The sequence below is a fragment of the Folsomia candida genome, unplaced genomic scaffold (assembly GCF_002217175.1).
Source record: "Folsomia candida strain VU population unplaced genomic scaffold, ASM221717v1 Fcan01_Sc003, whole genome shotgun sequence".
NCBI classification, from domain to species: domain Eukaryota; kingdom Metazoa; phylum Arthropoda; class Collembola; order Entomobryomorpha; family Isotomidae; genus Folsomia; species Folsomia candida.
The window spans coordinates 7,623,699-7,645,791 of NW_019091195.1; the positions used below are offsets into that span (position 1 = coordinate 7,623,699).

The 22,093-nt window shown below is 39.4% G+C and overlaps 1 protein-coding gene across 12 annotated transcripts in view; it reads left to right on the top strand.

Moving 5' to 3' along the window:
* The first annotated feature begins 3,895 nt into the window (after positions 1–3,895).
* The window catches only part of LOC110846912 (disintegrin and metalloproteinase domain-containing protein 11), a 37,240-nt gene continuing 19,042 nt past the window's right edge, over positions 3,896–22,093 (top strand). For 5 of the 12 annotated variants that reach the window (XR_004834266.1, XR_004834268.1, XR_004834265.1 and 2 more), the window contains exons 1-2: positions 3,896–6,519; positions 6,602–6,649. Coding sequence is in view for 8 of the 12 variants with exons in the window: in XM_035849096.1 (XP_035704989.1) it covers positions 6,399–6,519; positions 6,602–6,649 (169 nt within the window). In the remaining 4 variants the exon portion in view is untranslated. The remainder of the gene's footprint in view (positions 6,520–6,601; positions 6,650–22,093) is intronic. The other 7 variants (XM_035849098.1, XM_035849101.1, XM_035849100.1 and 4 more) reach the window with 4 other exon arrangements.

Below are 22,093 nucleotides of genomic sequence, written 5' to 3' on the forward strand. Positions count from 1 at the left end.
TCTTCCTTGTCATTCTGCAATGTTTAAAAAGTATAGAATTTCATTTGGCACAAAGGATTTTAACTCGATTGTACACAAGGGCTTGATGTATCAAAGTATTGTTCAACAGCTATTCTATTTGCGACATGGGAATAAGAAGACAGATGCGTACTGTTGGCAGATTAGATTAACATCAATAATTCACAATGAGATGAACACTTTGGTTTTCTGCCAGTCAGTGGCAGTGAAAGCAGGGTAACAGTCTGGCGGTCGGCGGTTGGAGAAAGCAGGACCCAAAACTGTCTTTTTAGCATTCAGCCATTGGCACTTTCTTTTTTTTTGCTACTAGCAGAGGATTGACCACTCACGGAAACTTTCTCTCAACATGAATGAATGGTTGCAAGTTTCTCCTAAATCCGCACTTGGAATTGACAATGAGATGGACACAATCTCGTTTTATTCTTTTTCTGCTTTTTTTGCGAACGAGACGTCCTAATAATAACGTCTCCCGTGTGAAACTCCTTTTACATACACACTCACTAAACCTCTCCTTCATTTGTATTCCAACGCACACTTTGCTCAACATGACCATCACAGATTATACCGACCAGATTTTAACAATGGAGAATTTCATCCTCTTTTTTAGCCTGTTCTTTGGACAGCCTTTCCTCTGTAAATATACATACATGCATTCTCATCCAGTCCGATTTAGTGTATCCTACACAACTTATACGGTTTAATAATCTTATTACGCAACGACATGACATAAAATGGTTGTTTCGCAAACTTCAAGGGCAATAACCTTGTTGACAGATCCGTTTAAATCTACGAAAAACATGACTTTATCACCATCTATATTTATACAGATCGATCTGGCTTTCAGCAGTGAACCGTTTATTGCGAAATCAGGACGTCTTTCAACAGAAACGGCAAATGTTCCGTGCCCGTGTATTCCAATGTTATACGTACGTCTGTATGTATGTATACGAATCCGTATCATCTCATCATGATATCTGATTGAGCTTCCTTGCCTATGTACAGCAGTGGTATGGTGTCGTCTTGTTCCTGCCAGAACCTACAAGAAGCGTCCCTCCACAGTTTCATGTCTGTTAGAATTGAATCAAGTCCGAACAGAACCGAGTGAAAGATAAACTCGGAGAAATGGTGAAACTTGTGAATAAACTGAACTAATTTGCAAATGTGTGGGTTCACTGCTTTTGCTGGTATATTCCTCTGTCTATTCACATTTCACTCAAATAAACAGATTAACTGGCTGTCCCTCTCTGGACAGCGCTTCATTCACGGGATTTATCTAGTAGATCAAAGTCTGAAACAATTATGATAACGTAATCACAGTTGTAGTCGTGGCGGTGTACACAATGCAGCAGCATCGTGGCAACTTGCCATAATAATATCTAAAATGAAATCTGCTTAATTGGCTACCACTTTCGGGAGTCGTAATCAAATTTTTACTTTCCGGCAGCCATGCTGAGCCAAGCCCAACATTTCTCTGCGTTTCTCTCCCCATTTCTCAATCAAGCAATAAACTGACATAAATTTTCAAATCACTCTATTTTGTGTTTCATTTTGATTATATTGACGCTCCAAATGTTGTCTGTAATAAGTTGACATTTGCTTCGTTGTTCATTTCTTTACTCGACAGGGGCACTTTCACCATCCAGCCAGTAGCCAGTTGGATTTTATGGAATGGACAAAATAAAATAAAAAAACATACAATATACAACTGTCTGAGAACTAGCCTGTTGTAACTGCTACTTACTGTTCACATCTGCGCTCATCCTGACGACTGTGTTTTCAAAGATGTGGAGCTGTATGTATGTATGTATTTTATTCTCTGGGAAAGATATCATTAAGGAAAAGGTGTAAAACAAGTCAGCGACACATGTTATTTTTTTACGCGTAATCCCACTTTATTACATGGACCCCATGTAATTCGACAAAAGGAAAGAGAGAGAGAGACGACATGGAGACGACGGAATAGAAATAATCCATATTACTGAGCAGAGAGGAACGTTTACGTGGTTTTATCACATTTGTTTTTGGGATATTGCTTGGATTAGATCAGTTAGATTTGTTCCGTGGAAGAAATAGCACAAATCTGTTTATGAAACTGGTCCAGGGCGTACATAAAACCAACATCTTCATCCCGGATCAGATTTTATAAAAAACTTTATCCATACAATCTTAACATGCACAATTTTGGATGTTTACGACATGATAACATGAGAAATGCCATGTATTTTCTTCATGACACAACAGTCAATTATTAAATACCTGCGTACATATTTACTTGTGTGGCAGATAACGCCATATGTATATAGGCTAGTTACATATGTACGTACATTTAATATGAAAACTTTGTACACATAGTTTAATGTTTCTGCATAATCCATTTTGTACAAAAATATTTAGTTCAATTGAATGGATATCGTCTGATGAGGGCTTATTCAGGTCTCATGAAGATGCTGCGACTGCTGCGACGTGACCACCCCACATCTATGTACTTAAATATATTAGGAAGGAGACAAATATTATTGTTCTCCATGCTTCTTAACATTTGACACGGCTGGCAGAGTTAGTTTGAGAAAATCCGTGGCTGTAAAACATGAAGGGACACAAAGGAACATCTGCAAATAAATGTAAAAGGAACAAACAAAGAGCAGTAGTTAAACGGAAGAGAGAGACTCCAGCTGAATTTGGCAAGAGAGCGACACACGGGCAGTAAAATATAAAGCAGAAAGTTGGTAAGTGGCCTGGCTGCGAGAAGAAGGGTGTCATCATCATCTTTGCAGTCATGAAATGTGGGATAGAAATTCGAATACATTCGCAATATCCACATTCACATTTGCCTCGTATGTACTTCTGTATGGGCGACTTCAAAGAGAGAGGAATACGAATCTCATGCATGTATGTAAACTTTGCTTCCTTTTGTCGTCCCACCACCCATCACCTATTAGAGAGCAGTGTGAAAATTGCACAACATTGGGGATTGGGTTCTCTTGTGAATTGGGAACCTGAACCGAATCCGGGAATTTCTGTGAGAATAAACTCGGGCCAGTGGTTGGTTCAGTTGGTTGGTTGGTCTTTTCTCTTTACTGCGATGATCTACCATGGATCCAACTTACTTGGTCATCATAATATTCTATTCCACTTTCTTACGCTTTCCATTCCTTGTACCCAGAAAAGTACAAGAAAGAACAAGTTTGTCCAATTTTCTCCCCGTTTTTTCCTTAAGTTTGGTATTTCCTCGCACGATGAAATTACAAAACACAACAATGGGATCAAATTTGAAATTGGAGAAGGATTTTGATAACTTTCAACAGCAGGAAAATAAACAAAGACACACAAAAGTAGATAGTGTGATACGCATATTTAAGTGGTGGTAGTCGGATTGGGTCCATGCACATATGTATGTATTTGCTGTATTGCGCTGAAAAAAGCGGAATTTCCATTATATTCATCGCTTACAGATCTGTCCGTATTTGCAACTTGGTTTCAGTTGTATTGAACATTATCCTCAACAGTCGTCGTGTCTCTGCCTATACAAATACGAGAGGAAACCAGGCTTCTTCTTCCCATGCCTACTACACGGACGTAGGAAAGATAGAGAGACGTACCGAGCGTGCAGCTTTAGCTGAGAACTAAGAGTTGAGAAATTCCCCCCACCTAGAAGATCGATCCCAAAGACCCGAAAACGGGTCCAACCAAACTACTTCTGCCCGTATTTCTTTCATACCACACCAATCCAACCATACTCTCTCTCAGCTCGCTCACTCGCTCGTTCGTAGCTCTCCTCAGTTAGAACTGTTTTTGGGGGAGCTTGAATCCATTCCGGGTATAACAATGTTATGTTGTATGTGCTTTCAGCAGTAGCGTCGTCGTCTCTGCTCAAAACTCGCATGTTCTTCATTATATGGCATTGGAGTTGGTGGGAGAGAGTTTCTCGTGCCCAGCAGAAAGAGAAAGTCTGCCGCGGACAGAGTGTCAGTTGAACGTGTGCCACCTTGCTGTTATCACTGCTGCTGCTGCTACGGTCCACACCACTGTCACTTCCTCCACTCGCTCTCTCCTTCTCTCCTCAGTTGGCCTCCACAGACCAGTGCACCTCTGTGGTGTCCTCCTTCGTCGTTGATTCCTGCTGATTACTACCGGAGGAAAGACGAAGAACAAGGGAAGGTGGCTAGCGTGGAATAAAATGGTTCACTGAATTCGAGTAGTTTCCTCTCCCTCCTCGTCTGCAAAGTTCAAATAAAAGAAATATAATAAGCAAGATCTGTCTCTGCTGCCAAATGCTGAAGCCAGCTAAATAAGAAATGTGTCAGAGGAGGCTCTACATTTCTCCGTGCTCAAGTGCTTTTCCTCTGTATCAAGACTAAGACTGTTAGACCACCGCTGATGGTGCGGAGAAGAAGAAGAAGAGGAAGGGTTGGAAATCCAAAAATCAATTGAATTCGGATTTAGTGAACACATTCTTTGCTTTGCTACTGGATTGGTGTGGAGCAAGAGGAGAGTGAAATTTGTTGTACGTACACTTTCTTTCCTGTTCAGCTGGTCTTTCTCGTGCGGTTGGTTTGGTTTGGACTTTGCCTGCCAATAATATTTGCTGGACCCATCAATCTATATCTTGAAGAGATAACTCACTCTCTCCACTTGCTCATCTCTCTCTCTCTCCCTGAAAAAGTAGAGGAGAAAGAAAGTTCCCCACTTTCCCCAACACTGTCGTTTGTGCATCAGCAAAACACATCTCTTCCTCGCTCACCTTGCTCTGTTTTTATATTTTATAAAGGTCAATAAAACGAATAACACTCTCAGAAAGAGAGAGATAGAGATAGGTTCCCATTAGCGGTATCAGTGCCACTACACCAGTCCTGTCAACTTTAGCAGAGATAACTCATGACGGCCATGGCAGTGGCAGAAAAAAGGAGGAGAACACAAGGAGGGTTTGATTGAATGAATTGTATAGAGGTTGGTTGATGTATAGCCTCCGTGCGAGTGTGTGGAATATAACATTGGGAAAGGAATCCCCCAAGAAAAGCTGCTTTATTACTTGTTCTTCCTACTTTCTCTCTGTTTCCTGCCCACCGACCAAGTAGAACTCCTCTCTCTCGATCTCTCCTCCACCGGAGGAAGACGCAGGTAGAAGCGAAAAAGAATTCGAAAACGAACAAGAGTGCAAAGGGCAACATCCATCCGACCGACCACAGTTTACTACAGTTTACATACGACATTTCCACCCAGCACACACCAACTTGCTCATTATTCATTCAAGATCAAGAAACTTTACTCACTTCCGTTTCATAATCCATCTGCTCTTGTTTCCATTATGGCCCACCAATGAACGAACGTGTACTTTTGTCGTGTCCCAATCCACCTCTCTCTCTGCCGACTGGTGTGTGCCTGCCTGAATTAAATTACTTTGTGAATTATTCCTCCAATTCCATTTGCATTCCATAGACGCACCCGACAAGGGCTTTGTATTAATACCACCGACGGAATAATAATAAGCAATAACATTAAGCAAAGAGTGAAATTAGAACAGCTCCTCACTGACTGAGACAAGGAAAAAAAGGGAGAACAAATGGTGACACTGATATGTTTGTTTATCCCTGCGATACACAGGAGGTAGTGGTGTTTAAGTAAGAATCGTCATCATTTTATTGTAAAAGAATAACATTGTGTCGCTACAATACTCCAGCCACAATTTTTACAGACGACCCAAGCGCCGTGCATGTATGGCAAGGAAGCAAGGGTGGCAAGTAAACTTTGTCTGGTGGAGAGAAGAAGTGAAAGTTTTCACGAACTGAGTTTGTGCTGAATGCGAAATCTTTCGTAGTGAAACTTAAACTTCACAGTCAGAGCGGAGTGAGGGGAGAAAGTAGTCGTGTCACATCCACTGCACACTCTTCTCCTCGTTCCTTCCTAAACTGTCAGGATTTCATTTCCCTTCACTTTTACCTGCTCTGTGGCACCATCGCCCTCAACCAAAACTAAACCAACCCAAACAAGCTCAGATTCAGGTTCTTCTTTCCTGGAGGTGCTTTCACTTCTCAAATTGGAAAAAGTGGCCGAGACAGGAGCAGCCAGTTCCCAGTGGTGCACCGATCAACAACAATAACTTGCTAACATTTACGCTCCTTTGTCCCAGGCGAATGGGCGTCGAAATTGTTTTATTTCCTAATTCTGGCTTCCTTGAATAAGAAATAGTCAGTTGGATTTTTTTTTCGATCCACCACGCACGTCGAGTAGTCGATAATGATTTTTTCTCGGCTCTAAAACGACTTGGGACCACGAAGAGAAAAGAAAAAGAAGCACGTTGGTCGGATTAGGAAAAGAAAAAAAGAGGAAGAAAAAGATTTGCTTACGTGGACGACGTCGACTTGCTGCTGTTGGACGTGATAATGGATTCTTCTCGTCAGTTGCAATCAACATTTGGATTTTTAAGTAAGATGTCTTGTCGAATTTGGCTCGTTCCCTTTCTTTTCTTCGTCATTAACATGCAGCCTGCGTGGAGTAGCTCAGGTAATTAAAATTTATCATCGCTTTTATTTCGTGAATAATATTGACTGATGCATAATGAGTTATTAATTTTTTAACCAAATAGAATCCGCAACATTTCCATACGAGACGGAGAGGCTAAGCTTAGACAAAGGTATGGTATTTATACATGTCTCATTTTTCCCTAGATTTTTTTTCCTTCCTGGCACAAGAGAACAACGGGAATAGAAATGTATATTTGTACCAGAGGGGGTTAGACATTTTAGTTTTGACTTTTTGCTCACATATTTCAACCAATTGAATTCTGCTGTCATACATCCACCGATTACGGTTGGTTACGTCTCTATTTTACGTGATTGAGAAGGAACATTAAAAGCTTTGTGGTTGTGTCTGCGATAGAATGACAAGCGAAGGAGAATGTTTGACACAGTGCCATTTCAGATTATTTCACATTCTAAACTCTCGCTATGGTTTAGCATGTAATTCAAGTCACCCCGAACCAAAAAGTCACATCTATAAAAACCTAACACACGCTTACCCATATATATTTGTCAGATTAGTCTTGGTTTGTATGCAGGTGTGTAATTTATGCTTGTAATGAAGGAAATATTTTATAGCATAGAAGTATTTGAAACGGTTATGAGACCTGATGTTTTGTGAAACTTTATAGTTTTATTTCTGAGCTTTCAACAATACATGATTTTCTTCGTCAGGATCAAAATTTACAATATTTTACATAAGGACCACTATTAAAATTTCTATAATATAAATGAGAATTGTAGGTATCCAGATGGAGTAGATTCTTTTCCCATAATTTAAGTTTATGATGTTGGTACTTAGTTTTCGTAATGTGTACGGCCTGTTTGAATTCAGGATGAAAAAATATCATACGATAATAAATATGCATCATATGTTGGGAACCTCTGCCCCATTTTAAGCCACATTTGTTCAAGCCAAACTGGGTAGCAGATTCAATTAGCAGCTTTCGCAAAGTAAAGATCGGCTTAGAGCAAATTTATGTTCTGAACGATGAGATGAAAGTACTAAGAGGAGGTGTTAAGCCGGATTTCAACTTCCTTGAGCTTTCACTGAATCCTTCACAGTAAATTCGGCCAGCCAGTTGGCATGACCCTTTTCTCCACACAACGAGGCTGGTTAGGTACCGAGATTCGATAACTAACTAGATACATACACACGAAACTTGGTTTATAATCTATCCCAACAACGAATGAAATGAAATCCACATCTCATGTCTACAAGTCGTCACACTTTCTTCTTTTTTCTTGGTGTCTTCTACTTGCATACCCGTAGAAAAAACGAGTTGTGTGCTTTAGGAAACATGAAAATGTGTTCTTATATTGATGCGACTAAAAAATATCAAGATATCAAGTATAAAGTTCCTTCCTTTCCGATGTATGTATGTGTATGTTGGCAACCTCTAATTTCTCCTTTTTAGTTCCCACCAACTAATGTATTCTGACAATAATTTGGTGTAAGAAGCAAGTTAGAAGATTTGCTCAGGGATTTGTCTTTTTTCCCAATGATGCTGGAATATTCAAATGACATGAACAAGATGCCAGCCAAAAGCAAGCGTAAGTAACGTTAACCCATCAGCACATAAGTAAAAGCAGGCATGCTTATCATCATCAGAAGACTCGGAGAATATACGTACGTACGTATATACCAATTACATTTATTTCTGCGCACCCACTACCACACCATCCATTTTGCTGTGTGCCAGTTTCGTGGTGAGAATCTTCCATGTTTTAATAGGTGGTGGCAACCAGTATAGAGGTTGCACATACTTACTGCTACTATACATCAGTGCCAAAATGAAATTTGGTTTCGACCGAGAAACCAGAACAATAGGGAAATCCACAGGAAAACAAAATAGATATTCCCCAAGGGGTTCATTATCATAGTGTACGTAAGATGAAGTTTGAGTTACTGTACGTGAAGAGAACGTAACTTGATAACGTAACAAATCGTGAGAAACTCGTACTTGCTTCCTTCCTCTTCTTCTTAACCTACCCCCAATCTTCAGAACACCATCTCCAGAATATATAACTCCATTTTCATTCATGACTCCCTTTTGCCTTGGCTCAACAAGCAAGGGAAGGGGAAAAGGAAGCCAGACTTAATCAAAATCACGCAGCAGTGTAGACATCTTGAAATGCAGATTGAGTCAATCTATTCCTTTCCATTCTTTCACACCAGCCTGGTTATTATGGTTATCTACAGAGTAAGTAAATGAGATTAGTATCACAACCACGACGGGATCTCAAACCGTTGCTACTAAGTACATACTACTGGCTTTCATGGGCGAACATCTCGTTCACCGCTCGTTCCTACATATGTATGTATGTACACGGATATATTTACAATTCCGAGCAACACGCAATACATTTACATGCATGCATGCCAGGGCTAATACACTTTGGCAGACAACGTGGTGCCAAACTGATCATTAATGTCTTCATCTCAGGACAAAGAATGGAATTCCCTAGTTTCACGACAAAAGGGACGATGGATTTAAAAGAATGTAAAAGAATGATATGAAACGTGACGAAAAAAATGGGATCGAATATGTGTGAAATAAGATGAATACCCGAAAAGTGTGGAAATGAAAATCTCTCGCCATATATTTATGTAGGAGCAGTAGTGAAGTAAGAGCTCATTGTTCGGAGGTTTAGTTTTCATTGGTGAGGTTTCAAGTGTGAAACCAGCAGGGAAGCGAGACTGCTTATACACGAAGAGAACTTTTGGGTCCCTTCTTTTCTTCGCTTTTAAATTAAGGGAAAACTAAATAAGAGGAAATGTCAAGGAATCCACATCTTAAAGTCAAAACCAATGCGGAGTGAAAAGTTTTTATGAGAGAAAAGAGGGAGTACGTACGTGGTCGTGGTTTCGTTTGCTTGACTCCAGCTACTCGTCTTCACTCTGGTTTGTTAGTTCCCTGGGTTTGGTTCGTTGGTCTCATCTCTTGATTTTAGCTCTCTTTCTCTCTCTCCAAGTCATCCGCATGCCTCTCGCATCACACTTCACGTTAAAAAAAGTAAAGAAAAAGAAAATAACCCGGTAGCCGAGGAGCAGAATTCTGAATGAGTATGCGAACGTACACACAAAGAAGGAGAGGAGAAAGTCTTGTTCCTCTTCATCCTGTCACTCATTTTGCGAGCCTTGGTGGGCGTCTTGCTGGAGCCATTTATCTCATCCTTGCTTTAAATCCGCAGTAGTTGTGGTTCGTATTAAGATTGCTATCACTCTACACCGCTCAGTCTCTCCTTACATTTCGTGTAATTACGAATTCTTTACTCTGCTCGTTCATTAAAGACTATAAAGTAGTCAGCTTTTATCCAACCTTCAATCTAAACAGATGTGCAATTTATTTAAACGGAAATGAGAGTAAAAAGAATGGTTGACTGACTGACTGACTGCGTATACATATTTATACCGACTTAAGCAGGACGAGGGTGATGGAGGGTAAATTGCATATTACTATTCAGAACTTTGCAAGCAGACCAAGTACAAAGCAAGCCATTCAATTTTAGGAGAAAGTAAAGAATTACAAAGTCCGTCGTCTTAACCAAGATAAAGTCCCTCAAGTTAGCACAACGAAGGAGGTGCCTACAATACGGACGTATATTGATTGCTCCTAAAAATTCAAATAGATGATTTGCGATAAAGCTATCATCACAATCAAAGGATCCCGTTCGGAAGGGAGTTATTAAGTTGCTCAAAGACTTATCCATCGACCGCCAAACTCGGTCAGAACGTAAAAGGTGTAATGTCTTTTGATGTGACTGAGGAGGTCTCTGCCCATGGAGCTTGGTTGGTTTCGCTTAGCTGCAGATGGACACAGAGATATTGACGGCCTAGACTTGACTCTGGGATGTAGCAAAGGGACGGGAGAGAGGAGAAAGCAGGCGACCGGAAGAAAACGGTATAACCCTTCGGTCTGATAGAGGAAGAGAGAGAATCGTTATTGAAAGATGAGAAAATAAGTTTGATAGTGATTCTTCTGCTCACTTTCATTAACCAACGGCTACCTATTCCATTTTCCCATGATTCTTTAGTATACATTTAGGGAAGTTACAGTGCTTGCAATGTTAGTGCGAAGTTAATTTTTCTTCCAAGAGAGACCCCTGGTCAGGAAATTTTCAGTAAAATTCATTGAAAAAATTGAGTTTGGTATTGAATAGAATGACTGTGTGGAACCAAAAAACTACAAGAATTTTCAAAATTCTAGAAACGTTGGAGTTTTTAAAAATTATTTTAAAGGTACGAGTTTGGTGCTATTTGGAGCTTCCAGGGGGTGTGACGAGCGTAATAATGCTTAACCACTGGATTATTTTACTATTCTCATTCATAGGGTCTGATAAGGTGTCCAAATAGCATCATTGCAGACCTCCCCTCCTTAGACAGACATATACTGATAGTGCTCATCCTCATAGTCATTAGCGTATAATCAACAATCGTTGATAGTTATAGCGATAATAGTAATAGGAAGTTGGTCTGGATGAAGACATTTTCTTTGCTGGTGCTGGGATGAAATGGATTTGGGGAAATAAGAGAATTCATGTCAGAGCTGAGTTAGGGTGCTTTCACTTTGCGATGAAACCAACTCTGCTCCACAAACTTTTCTTCGCACTTCTAACGATGTGTAAGTGACAATGGGAGTGAAGTGATATTGGAATGACATGACCCATATTCCATCATCACCACTTGAAGCCATGTCATGCACACCTTCAATTTCTCCCCATTGTCAAGCAAGTTTCTCGCGAGTACTATTTTGAATAAAGGTTTTTGTGACGTGGCTTTCTTTGCAGATTACTAGATCATCCTCTTTGTGCTTGATCTCAAAATGTTCAGATTTCTAGATATGACGAAACTTTTATAATATTTCGTTTTGTGCATCCAATAAATGATTTTAACATTGATCGATGAGAGTCTGAATTCAAGGTGAGACTATATGTGCATGTACGTATGTGTATGTGTGAAAGTATGCATATGTATACGTACATTAGGTCCTGCAGGCTGAATAACTATTCGTAATCGCAATTCTCCATCTTCATGTCCTTCCATCCAAACTACTAACAAGGAAAACTTGTAGATGAGCGAGATGAAAGTTGGAATGGTTGGTTGGATGGTAACTAGGTGCCTGATTTTTCTATTCGGATGGATTAAGTTGTCTAAAGTTTTCCAAATTAGATGGCTCGGCTGCCAAGGAGTTGTGGAATGATGTGAAAGTGATATGTATGTATGGGCCCCTGCTCGTTTGGAGGGAGCTAGCATAGGTGCCCCACCAATCAACCCTTCAATTCCCTTATTTTTTGCCCTGTTATTGGTCCAGTCGGCCCAAGGAAAACAAGGAAGTTTGGCGGTGATCACACTGCGCCAACTTCCTTTCCCTCACTTTTTACCCATTCACATAGGACATAGGAGCCGTTTCGTTCCTCAACGGGTTGTTGGATGACGTATTGTAAAATAAATGGTCGAGGCGAAAAAAGCGCTCCCATGTTCTTCAGACTGAAGACCCTCGTCTGGGTGAAAGCAACTCTTGAGCTTGATTTCCGGGAAACTTCCTCCTATAAATTGAATCTCAATATACCACAGCACTTCTCCAGACAGTTATAGATGCTCCGAGAAGATGCTTCACATGGAAATGGAGGATGAGTAGAAATTGATTTCCTCAGCTTTTAACACACATATACAACTCTTCTCCACGACTCCTTGCCAAGCCTTGTACACGAGGTTTGTTGTAACACGCGCTTCTGTTGCTGCTTTCTCCTCCTCTGTCCCAATTCCTGGTGGTTTGGTGTGGTGGGTGGTGGGCTGCAAATGAGGTTTGAAGAAGCAACCCATAGTCGTCGTATTTACAACTACGTGGTAGAAATAGAAGTCTGTGTGTCTGTTCATCCAGAGACGGATTGATGCCACATCATCATCACAGTTCACTGCTGACGGTGAAGGTTGGGAAATTACTGAACAGTAGTTGCTGTGTCTGTGTGTGTGTCGAGGCTTCAATCATTCCTCCTGCCTGCACTTGGACACTCCTGTACTTTCACTGCGTTTATGACTCAGGGAAACTACCTACCTACATGGCCATACATTTATTGAATAGAAATTCATGGAAGGAAATATATGGATATTTTTTCTATTGACTGTTACTCAGACTGACGAAACTGAGAAAACGACCGTCTCTTTGTTTCGAAATTACCAAAACTGGAGGGGGTGGATGAATAGCACAGCGCGTTTACACGGAGTAGCACTAGCGAGAATGAGAGCCTCGGTTAATATTAACTCTGGGGGATACATACACCTTTCTACGAAATTCCTGCCTCGCAGCTACAATTCATACGCTCGAGTTGCTGCAAGAGGAGAGGAATGGTCGACTGACTGGAAGTGGTACTAATGAGAACGAAGGCACATAAATACGTGTATAGCCATCTTTCAATTAACTCTATGAACCGATAACAATGGGTCAGCCAGTGTACATTCTATGCGATGAACTCTTCTGAACTTTCTCCCAAAGGAAATGCTTACATACGAGCTAAATAATTATGCAGATTCCCTCAGTTTGTCCATTTTTTCGAAAAATTTCCAATGAATCTTAATTAAAATTCCACTGAGGTTGTGAATAATGACGATTTATCTTAATTTGCTGACTCGGGAGTAAATTCAATCTGTTTTCACTCGGCCATGCATGAATTGTAAAAGTAAGGAATAAGGAATGTGTTCAGTGATTAGGATAATGAAATTTGTAACTAAAATGAGGGAATTAAGGAATTGATGAGCTCCGCCACTACTGCCACGCCACGACCACTACATAAAGCATGGAAAGAAAGGAGGTGAATAATGGAGAAATCGGTCTGAACAAGTGAGATAACTTATTGCTGGCAGTGTGTATGTGTGTGGGAGCATTCAATCTTCGTTTCAATTCATGTGGGAAAAGGTGGAGGAAACCGCTGACCCAGGATTCATGGGACAAGAGATTATTGATTAGAAGTCCAGAAGCTCGCTTTTCTTCTGACCGGAATTCAGATATAGATAGATGGAGATCGAACCATCCAATCCCCAAAATACCCAGCACTTCTAGAGTCCCAACCTCACATTGGTTTTGACGACTAGTTGCAACGTAAGCACAAACTTTAGCTCCAACACGGCCTAAACTCACTTGAAAAGGGTTATCCAATTATTTTTTCACACCAGTTTCACTGGATTTACTATTTGAGTGAATTTGGTTCAGAATTGAATGTATGGCTTTCACATGGACTGACAAAAGCTTCTTGATTGGTGATCAAAATCACGCATGAATAATTCCAATCACAAAATAATCCCCTAAGTATCCATCATAAGCAAATCAAATTATTTAATATGTACAGTTCCACAAAACTTGCATATCAAGGTGTTCATGTGGTACCCGAGCTTATATACATACGTACATATGTACGTATGTGTGTATTATATAAATACTACATGCATATATACTTAGGGAGCGAAACTCCTACTTTCTGACGGTTAAAAACTAATCAACAACTAAAATACACGTTATTTTAAATACATCATTTACGTAAGCAAAACTGGGAGCAACAAAGTTGAACTAATGGATTTTTAAATGACTTCCTATTAGCAAAAACTAAGCAGTATTTCGTTGACGAACCTTTTTCAAAGTTTTGCTCAATTATCCATGTTAATTTGCAAAAGTTTCTTTGCTTTGCTTCTCAATTTCTTTCAACGTCAAGCTCTCTCTCACTCTTTAACTAATGCACATTAGAAAATTGAGCGCTGTAATATTGCACGTTTACAAACTAGCATCATAAAAAACATGCATGAATCACATGCGCAATAGTTCATTTTCCCATAATTCCCTCTGTAATCTTGAGAGCATCCAGGCCTAATTAGAAAATGAGTCACTGTAATTTGACTCATAAAAAAGTCCAGCCCTTTGAGAGAACAACTTATGCTTCACGGTGCTCGATAAATTTGTACATATTTCACAACAGTGCAAAATTGTAATATATCGAATACAAATATCGATCGTCCATAAGTTTAACACCGCTTACGACGTTCCTTGTCCATGATTTGCCACTTTTTGTTTGATCCTCTTTGTCAGGATAAGTCGGATTGCTCACAGCTCAACCGCAAATCGGCTTTCAAATGCCAAGTTGAGTGAAGGCTGAAACTAGTTTGACCGTCAATACAAGTCCAATTATAAATTTGATCTCTTCCAAATAGGAATTTGTGATGACCATCAATTCTCAGAGGAGAGAGAAAGTTGGTGAGGTTGCTAATTCGTATACAATGCTAGAAATTCGTCGGTTTTCAATATTATTTCAAGCTGCCACAACACCATAATTGTTTAAAGGTTCGGATTTTCACATTTATAAATAAAGGGCAAATCTGATTTGGCAATCTCTTATAATTAGATTACTTTCGCAACGTTAGCTCAATCTGAATAAAATATGAATGACGGCTTGTGAATTGTTAATCATTGTTGACACGAACTGAGCTTTTATCGCCGCTATTTTGCATAAATTGTGATTTAAAATGTCAGCCCTCAAGCAGAGAGCTAAACTGTCTGTCAAATTGCACTTTACGTAATAACAGTGACATCATAATAGCACTTCCGTCAGACATACGGTTCTCTTTGAGTCATGAATTATTTTATTCCGCGACGACTAAATTCAGATAATAAAGTCTTGAACAATTCCCACCGCGCGACACTAAGCATCCTGTTGTAATCACATACTCATCAAGGACTTTGTATGTATAATAATGCCAAGTTACAACAAATGTAGGAGAGAGGACTACATAGTATCCGCTTCCGGATAGGATTGCAAGAAATCTGTAGCTTCAAGTGAATTTGAGATTCTGAGCTCCGGAAATTAAATTTACCTGATTCACAACTAACTTGGGCTGTCCCCTGGGTACTCTTTCATGGAGAAAGATTTCTTGAGCAGACAGGACAAGTCAATTCGGTTTCGGATGCATGAGGTTCTCTGCTACCACATCCACCGCTGCTTTCACCATCTCTCTCCGTGTGTGCACAAGCGACTTGGCTCCACGCTCTCGTTCTACTTCCAGCATAAGTATGTATGTAAATACACATTATGGATCGCACTCATCTGTGAAAACTTCTTGGAGATATATGCCAAAACTGGAGGTTTGATACGATTACGGCATGGCTTATTTGATACGAAAATAGAGGGAACATTGGAATAGGCTCCTCAACTTTGAAAAGCGTAAACGAGTAGAGAATATCGTTTTTTAAAAATAGTTTTTGCACAAATCAAACATTTTTCAATTTAAAATCAGAGAATCTATAAAATAATAAAAACAAAGTCAAAACATATTGCAATAACTACTCGACCGTAAAAATAATGCGTAGTGAATGCCATTTGCCTGTCGTCATTTAAACATTTTATAGGTTATTCCCAGATTGTTCTTTTATGCAATTTGAATTAATATGCCCACCAAGCTCAGTCATTGTCCAGTTATATCAGTTATATAGTACAATGATTCAACCCTACATCCAGCACGCTAGCACATGCGAGTAAATTAGGCTAATTTCCCATGATTCAAGAATGTTAATGAACAAGAGAAATCGATTAGCTAAATCCAGTACGTGTTCCTAATGGAATAACGGAGTACACAAAAACTGCACTCATCAGCAAGTGTACATATACGATACTCACTTGTGTTTTATAATGAAATGGATTGAATTCAGAGCAGCTTCAGAATGATGGAATAAAATGATCAAAGCAATAAACTCTTACTACTACGGCTACTACATGTTCAGCAACTTGATCCCGCGTCTAGATGGAGAGCGACAGTAGCGGATATGCAAATTAAGCGACATTTTATGTCTTTACTCGTTCTGCGTTTGCATAACCTGGAAATTTTATAGAGGAAACAATGAAATTGCAACGAACTGTGTTAGCATGAACACAACTTGGAATAATTCGCAAGTTCACAAAGGCAGGGACTCTAAAAGGGCAAATATGGCTTGATTCTTCGTTTGTTCCCATATCGGTGGGTTTGCCTTTTTGTGTATTTTACGTGGACTTGAGCTTAATGACAGGGAAAAATTGAGTTGCTCAAATTGCAGTAATCGTGGTCCAATTTAAAACTGCCGTGGGTCCTCCGTCCTGGCTTCCCATCGGCATCTTATTTCTTTCCTTTGACGTGAATATACTGAAGAGAAGAAGGAATAACGAGCAAAGAAAAATCACCATCTTGACTTCAACTTCAAATGTTCTTTCATAGGTACGAGCTAAGTATACGGTTGGCATCGTCATTTGATGTCATAATGTTTGATTTTATATATTTTTGGACTCTACCACCGCCAATCATCAACCAACCAAGCAACAACTCGAATAGATCATACATTTCCAGTTTCCTTTCACATTCTCCTCCTGATTAAATAAAAGATAATAACGAGGAAATGAACCAAAGATGAAAGAAAGCAAAAATCAATGAAAGACGATAACATATGGCTTCTTTCCCGGACTGCCAATCTCAACTCTTAAAAATCCGAGTATGCATGTATATCACTCAGACTCTGCTTTGATATGCAATCTCCTAAGCAAATAGACTTTGGTATACAGTCAAACATTTCTCGGCTTCAATTTACCATACCAATTAACGTGAATGCCAGAAACGAGCAAAGAAAATGTGGACGGATTATGTTTAGTTCATCTTCAGATTGCTTTTATCAAAGAAATAAGTAGCTTCGTCAGTAGTATATTGACATTTATTATTTTTGAAGGATAAATTCTCGCAAAAGGCAAATCTGCTTTTCCTCAAAGCTTGTGATTGGTCTACGCGTATTTATGAGTACTGAATAATCCGCCCTAACACGTATTTATGTAGTGGAGAGAAAATTTTCAGGTAATTCCTATAGCGTTTATACTCTTGCGGTAAATGCATATTAAATCGGCTAAACCTTTCACCAATCATTTTCAACCTTCCTAATTACAACGCGAATCCCCCAAAATTAATTCTGTGATGAAGACTATCCGAGTTTTCACTGTTTACATATAAATCTGTTGAAACGTTCCATTGAGTTGTGTGAAACCTAATATTGTTGATAAAATAAACGCTCGCTCGTCAGTTCCAGAGTCTTACTGGTCATACGTACTTAGGAATGGCGGCGGTAGTGGCTACTGTGGAATATATTTCTATCACCTTTCGTTCTCTTCAGCCCTTCAGCACGTCGTCCTGATGCAATGAGTAGTTGATGACAAGGCGAAAGTTTGGAAGCTGTCCGAGTGAAAGAGAAGGATGAAGCAGGGCGAGAGAAGGTGTTTGTCATCCTTTGAATGTAATTTGGATGCTTGTTTCGCAAAGTTTGGAAGAAAAGTCTGCAAATGTAGAACAAAGTGGTATCTCTGTGTTTTGAGGACAGTTTTCCTCCTCCTTTCATGTCAATTTACAGGCAGTTCTGCTTGTACTTGTATTTTACAGTACATGCAGACAGAGGAATTTAATTTAATTTCCTTTGTGGTTGCAAATTTACGCTTGTGGGCTTTTCATTTTCTTAAGTAGCTCAGTCTCGCTTATCCGAGAGACAAAAATTTACAGAATGGAGCCAACAGTTTCATTAAATTAGAAAGGTAATTTATGTATGCATCCAAGTGCTGAAACAGTAATTTTCAACACGCACGACTAAATTTATTAATGCATCTCCAGCGATAGTTTCTCAAATCTTTATTCTTTTGCTGGCATCACATCCAGCAGACTCGTCTTTTTTCTAATCCGTGAAGGACTACAAATTGTGGTCCTTTTTGCTAATTTGTTAACTGGATGGATTTGTTTGTTGTAGTATTAATTATCAAATAAAAGTCTCTAATAAATAGCATACTGCTTTATACATGTGCTAATAATAACTTTGCATTAAATCAGCATTATGTACATATGCACTACATAAATATGTACCAAATATGTATGTATGGGTAATGCATGTGGGGATGTGAAACTCGGAAATTTTATGATGCCGAGTTTGAATATTTTCCGAGTGTTCACCAGAACCAGGACCTGGTTATTTTTCACAGCCTGAGGAAGACAGGACAGCAGAAGGAACCCGATCTTTGTGCATGAATGGCCAGATTCTACAATTCGGATGACTTTTCCATTTCTCTCTCTGTCTCTTCATGCATATCACGTTGATCTCAGCCTCCCAATGTCTCCACGATGTGTCCATGCGATTCAACCTATCCAACTATACCTACATATCTACACATGACACATGCATGTGTAGCTGTATATACGCGAGTCCTATAATAATGAGCATTGTCACGAATTGTCCCCTGTTCCACTGTCTTGGTAAAGTTGGCATTTTTAGCCAAAGGTATTTTCTGCCGGTGTCTGGCGGCAGATAAAGTGGATCTTTGTCCGGATACATAATTTCATATGGTGAAAGTAATAAATATTTTATGGTCACGGTTCTACCCGATGACATTCCCCCCACCAGATGCCAGAAGAGGAATACTTTTACATACACGGTTGACTTCAGTTTCAATAATACCAGCATTTTCTTTACTACATACGTGAACTTTTTTGGCTTTATTTCATGTGACCCTATTCCCATATAGACAGTCTCAATTCTATATTTGAACTAATATAGTCGTACAAATTTTATTTTCCTTTTCACATTGCTCTCTAAATGAGGATAAGTTGTAAATTTTGGTTCGTAAACTGGAACGCTGCATTGGCTCATGAGCATTTCCTACCAAGTGGCCCATAACTTTTATTTGATTAGAGTTTAGTCTAATCTGGCAAATTTATAAAATGCTGCGGGCATGCAAACTTGGATCATAAATTAAATCACTCCAATGTGTACACGAGGTAATGTGTACTACAGAATAGATTGAAGTGAGTAATTAAGAATTAGAGAATAATGCATGTATATTGTTTAGTAGAGAGGAATGGAGAAATAGAGTCCACTCCTCAGTTTTGAGACAACGGACATTAAATATTTCAGGGTTCATGCAAACAAACAAACAAACCGAATGAATAATGGAAGAGCAAGCGACATAATTAGTTTGGCTCAGGCAGTCGGAGAAGCGCATCACGGAGCAGTACGTACGTAGTTATGAGTAATGTGGACGCACGCAATTCGCAGATTTGTTAAATTACAAAATCACATTTTGTCTCTGTCTGCGCTACATTAGGGACCTTTGCAATATTTTCCATTGTGCTTGTGCTTCTTCATTTCATGTTGGATCAGAATGGATGATAATATTTCACGTTTGACCATTCTTAGACACGCTTGTGTTTAAACAAATTCTCTTTATTCTATCATGACACGGACGGGAGTTGGAGGAGGCAGGGAGAGAGAACTCTTAGCATGTAGATCTTAACGCTGGTCTCGGGAGAAGTTTATTCTCGCGTCAAGTTTCTTGGAAATTCTAGAATAGGATTTGTAATGCAAAATTAGTTTCGTCTTTCTATTCTGAAGGAAATCGCTGCGGAGCACTCAGCAAACCTAAACTCCAGAACGCTCCTTGAGCTTGAACATGTAATGCGAGGAATATAAAAGCATATAATGTGTTGTAAATTTTGCTAAGCAGATGTAAACCATACTCCAAAACTTTCTCTTTCTTGGCTCACACTAAGCAAACTCCTTAGTTTTACTTATTTTCTGGCGAGTCTTGAAGGTGTTTTGGATTTCTGCCTCCATATTTTTCTTTCAAAAATTGAATAAACAGTCTACGAGTTTATCCTATATGTGCATGCATTCATATTCTGGGGCCTAGCAAAAGGGTCAACTTAAGCAAATACGAAGAAAGCCCGTGCTTATTGGATCCCATGGCTAGTGACTTGAATATTCAAGTGCCACAACTTCTCTCTCTCTTCTTCAACTTCTTGTTTTTTCTTAGTTTTTCATACATATAATTTTTATATATGAAGCCCCACTGCTGGGATGCAATCTCTTTATCCGAATATAAACAACCATGATGGATGGATTTTTTCACCCAAATCCAAGCCTCTTCTGATCCTGATTGCTCATGTAATATCAAGTTGGACTTTCATTTGAGCCAAAAATCGATAGTATGCTGATGATACAAGCAAACGGATTGCTTATAAATACATATCTTATGCTACATATACTATTTATACGAGTATATGTGTACTTACGTATACTAAAAAAACATTAGGTTCGGCAGTAGAAAGCAGCCATCGAGCCATCGCCCTTTCTCTTTTACGGAGAAAGTCAAGTGTAAAATCAATATCCATTTTAAACTGTTTTAATTGGAATTACGTGGGCCGAGCCTGATTTGTTACTCGTTATTAGAGAGTGGATGCGCACAGCAAGTTAAGCAGCGATGAGGAGAATGTGGACGAGAAAGTTGCTGCTTGTTGAAGTGTGTTGATGTTCTGTGGCCCACATGCATATACATCGACGTGATACTAATGAAACACCTAACCAACAACTGTTTGCACCTGCACCTGCTGTTTCTCTCTTCGTTTGAGGAGGAGATATTTGGTTCAGAATTTCTTGAAGAGTTCCTCAACGATGCACATAATCCGGCATGTATGACGTCTTTCGATTAGGATGAGCTAAATTGCTTTCTCTGCTATTGTGGCATGCAAAATGGCTGAAATAGTCTCAGCAGGAATATTTCGCATTTTGTGGAAATGGAATACGAGAAAGAGCCTTGAAATTGACAATGGGGCAGAGGTTGAGAGAGGACGCAGAGTGGAAGCACAGTGAGAGGGCTTATCATGCACAGATGTTTTGTGCAGAGTCGTGTCATACAAAAGAGAAAATATAAAATAAGAATCTTGTCAGCCAAAAGCTACAATTTATTCTCAAGCACTTTCCCAACAACAAAGGGAACCGGGTACTTTGCTTTTTGACTATTGGTAGGCGTTACATATTGTTTGCTTGTAGTTCACTTTTTTTTATACTTTTTTGTGCTCCCATTGAAATGGGCGAAGTGTTCTGAGGACGGTGCCTCAGAATTTCCAATGAAAGCACGGGGAAAGCATGGTCTCGTAACCAGTATGAAGTGGGAATGCAGCCAAATCAAACGTTAAACATCCGTCTTCTCTTCTGCTGAAAAGTTATTTCATGTCTTCTTCTTTTTCAGGGGTATACGCATTCAAGCACTAATACTCTATGGTCGTGATGATTAATTGTAGGAGAGTACCAGAGATTTTAGAATCGCCGGTTATCCGTTTAGTTATTTAAATATGAAACTGCACAATAAAACAATCTTCCTTGACTCTAGTATCGACGTGCTTACCTGCTGTCCCAACGGCAATCTTGCATTTCGAAAAATGCTCCCAATTGCATAGGCCATTCCCTCTTGATAATAACCAAATAGCCGTGACGCGCTTGAGTTTGATCATACGTATATATTTTCGGAAACGTATCAAAAGTAGTCGTGTGATACAATACACATAACCAGCAGGAAAAACGTGCTTTTTCTTAATAAAACAGACGTCAAAACCAGACGACGACGTCAAAATGAGACGAAAAACTATGTATAGCATGCTTGTTGTTTTTAGATGTAATTATGAATAATTATTACCAATTTCGGTTCCCTAGTCAAACAAACCTTTCAAGTGATACATATGTACAGCAGCC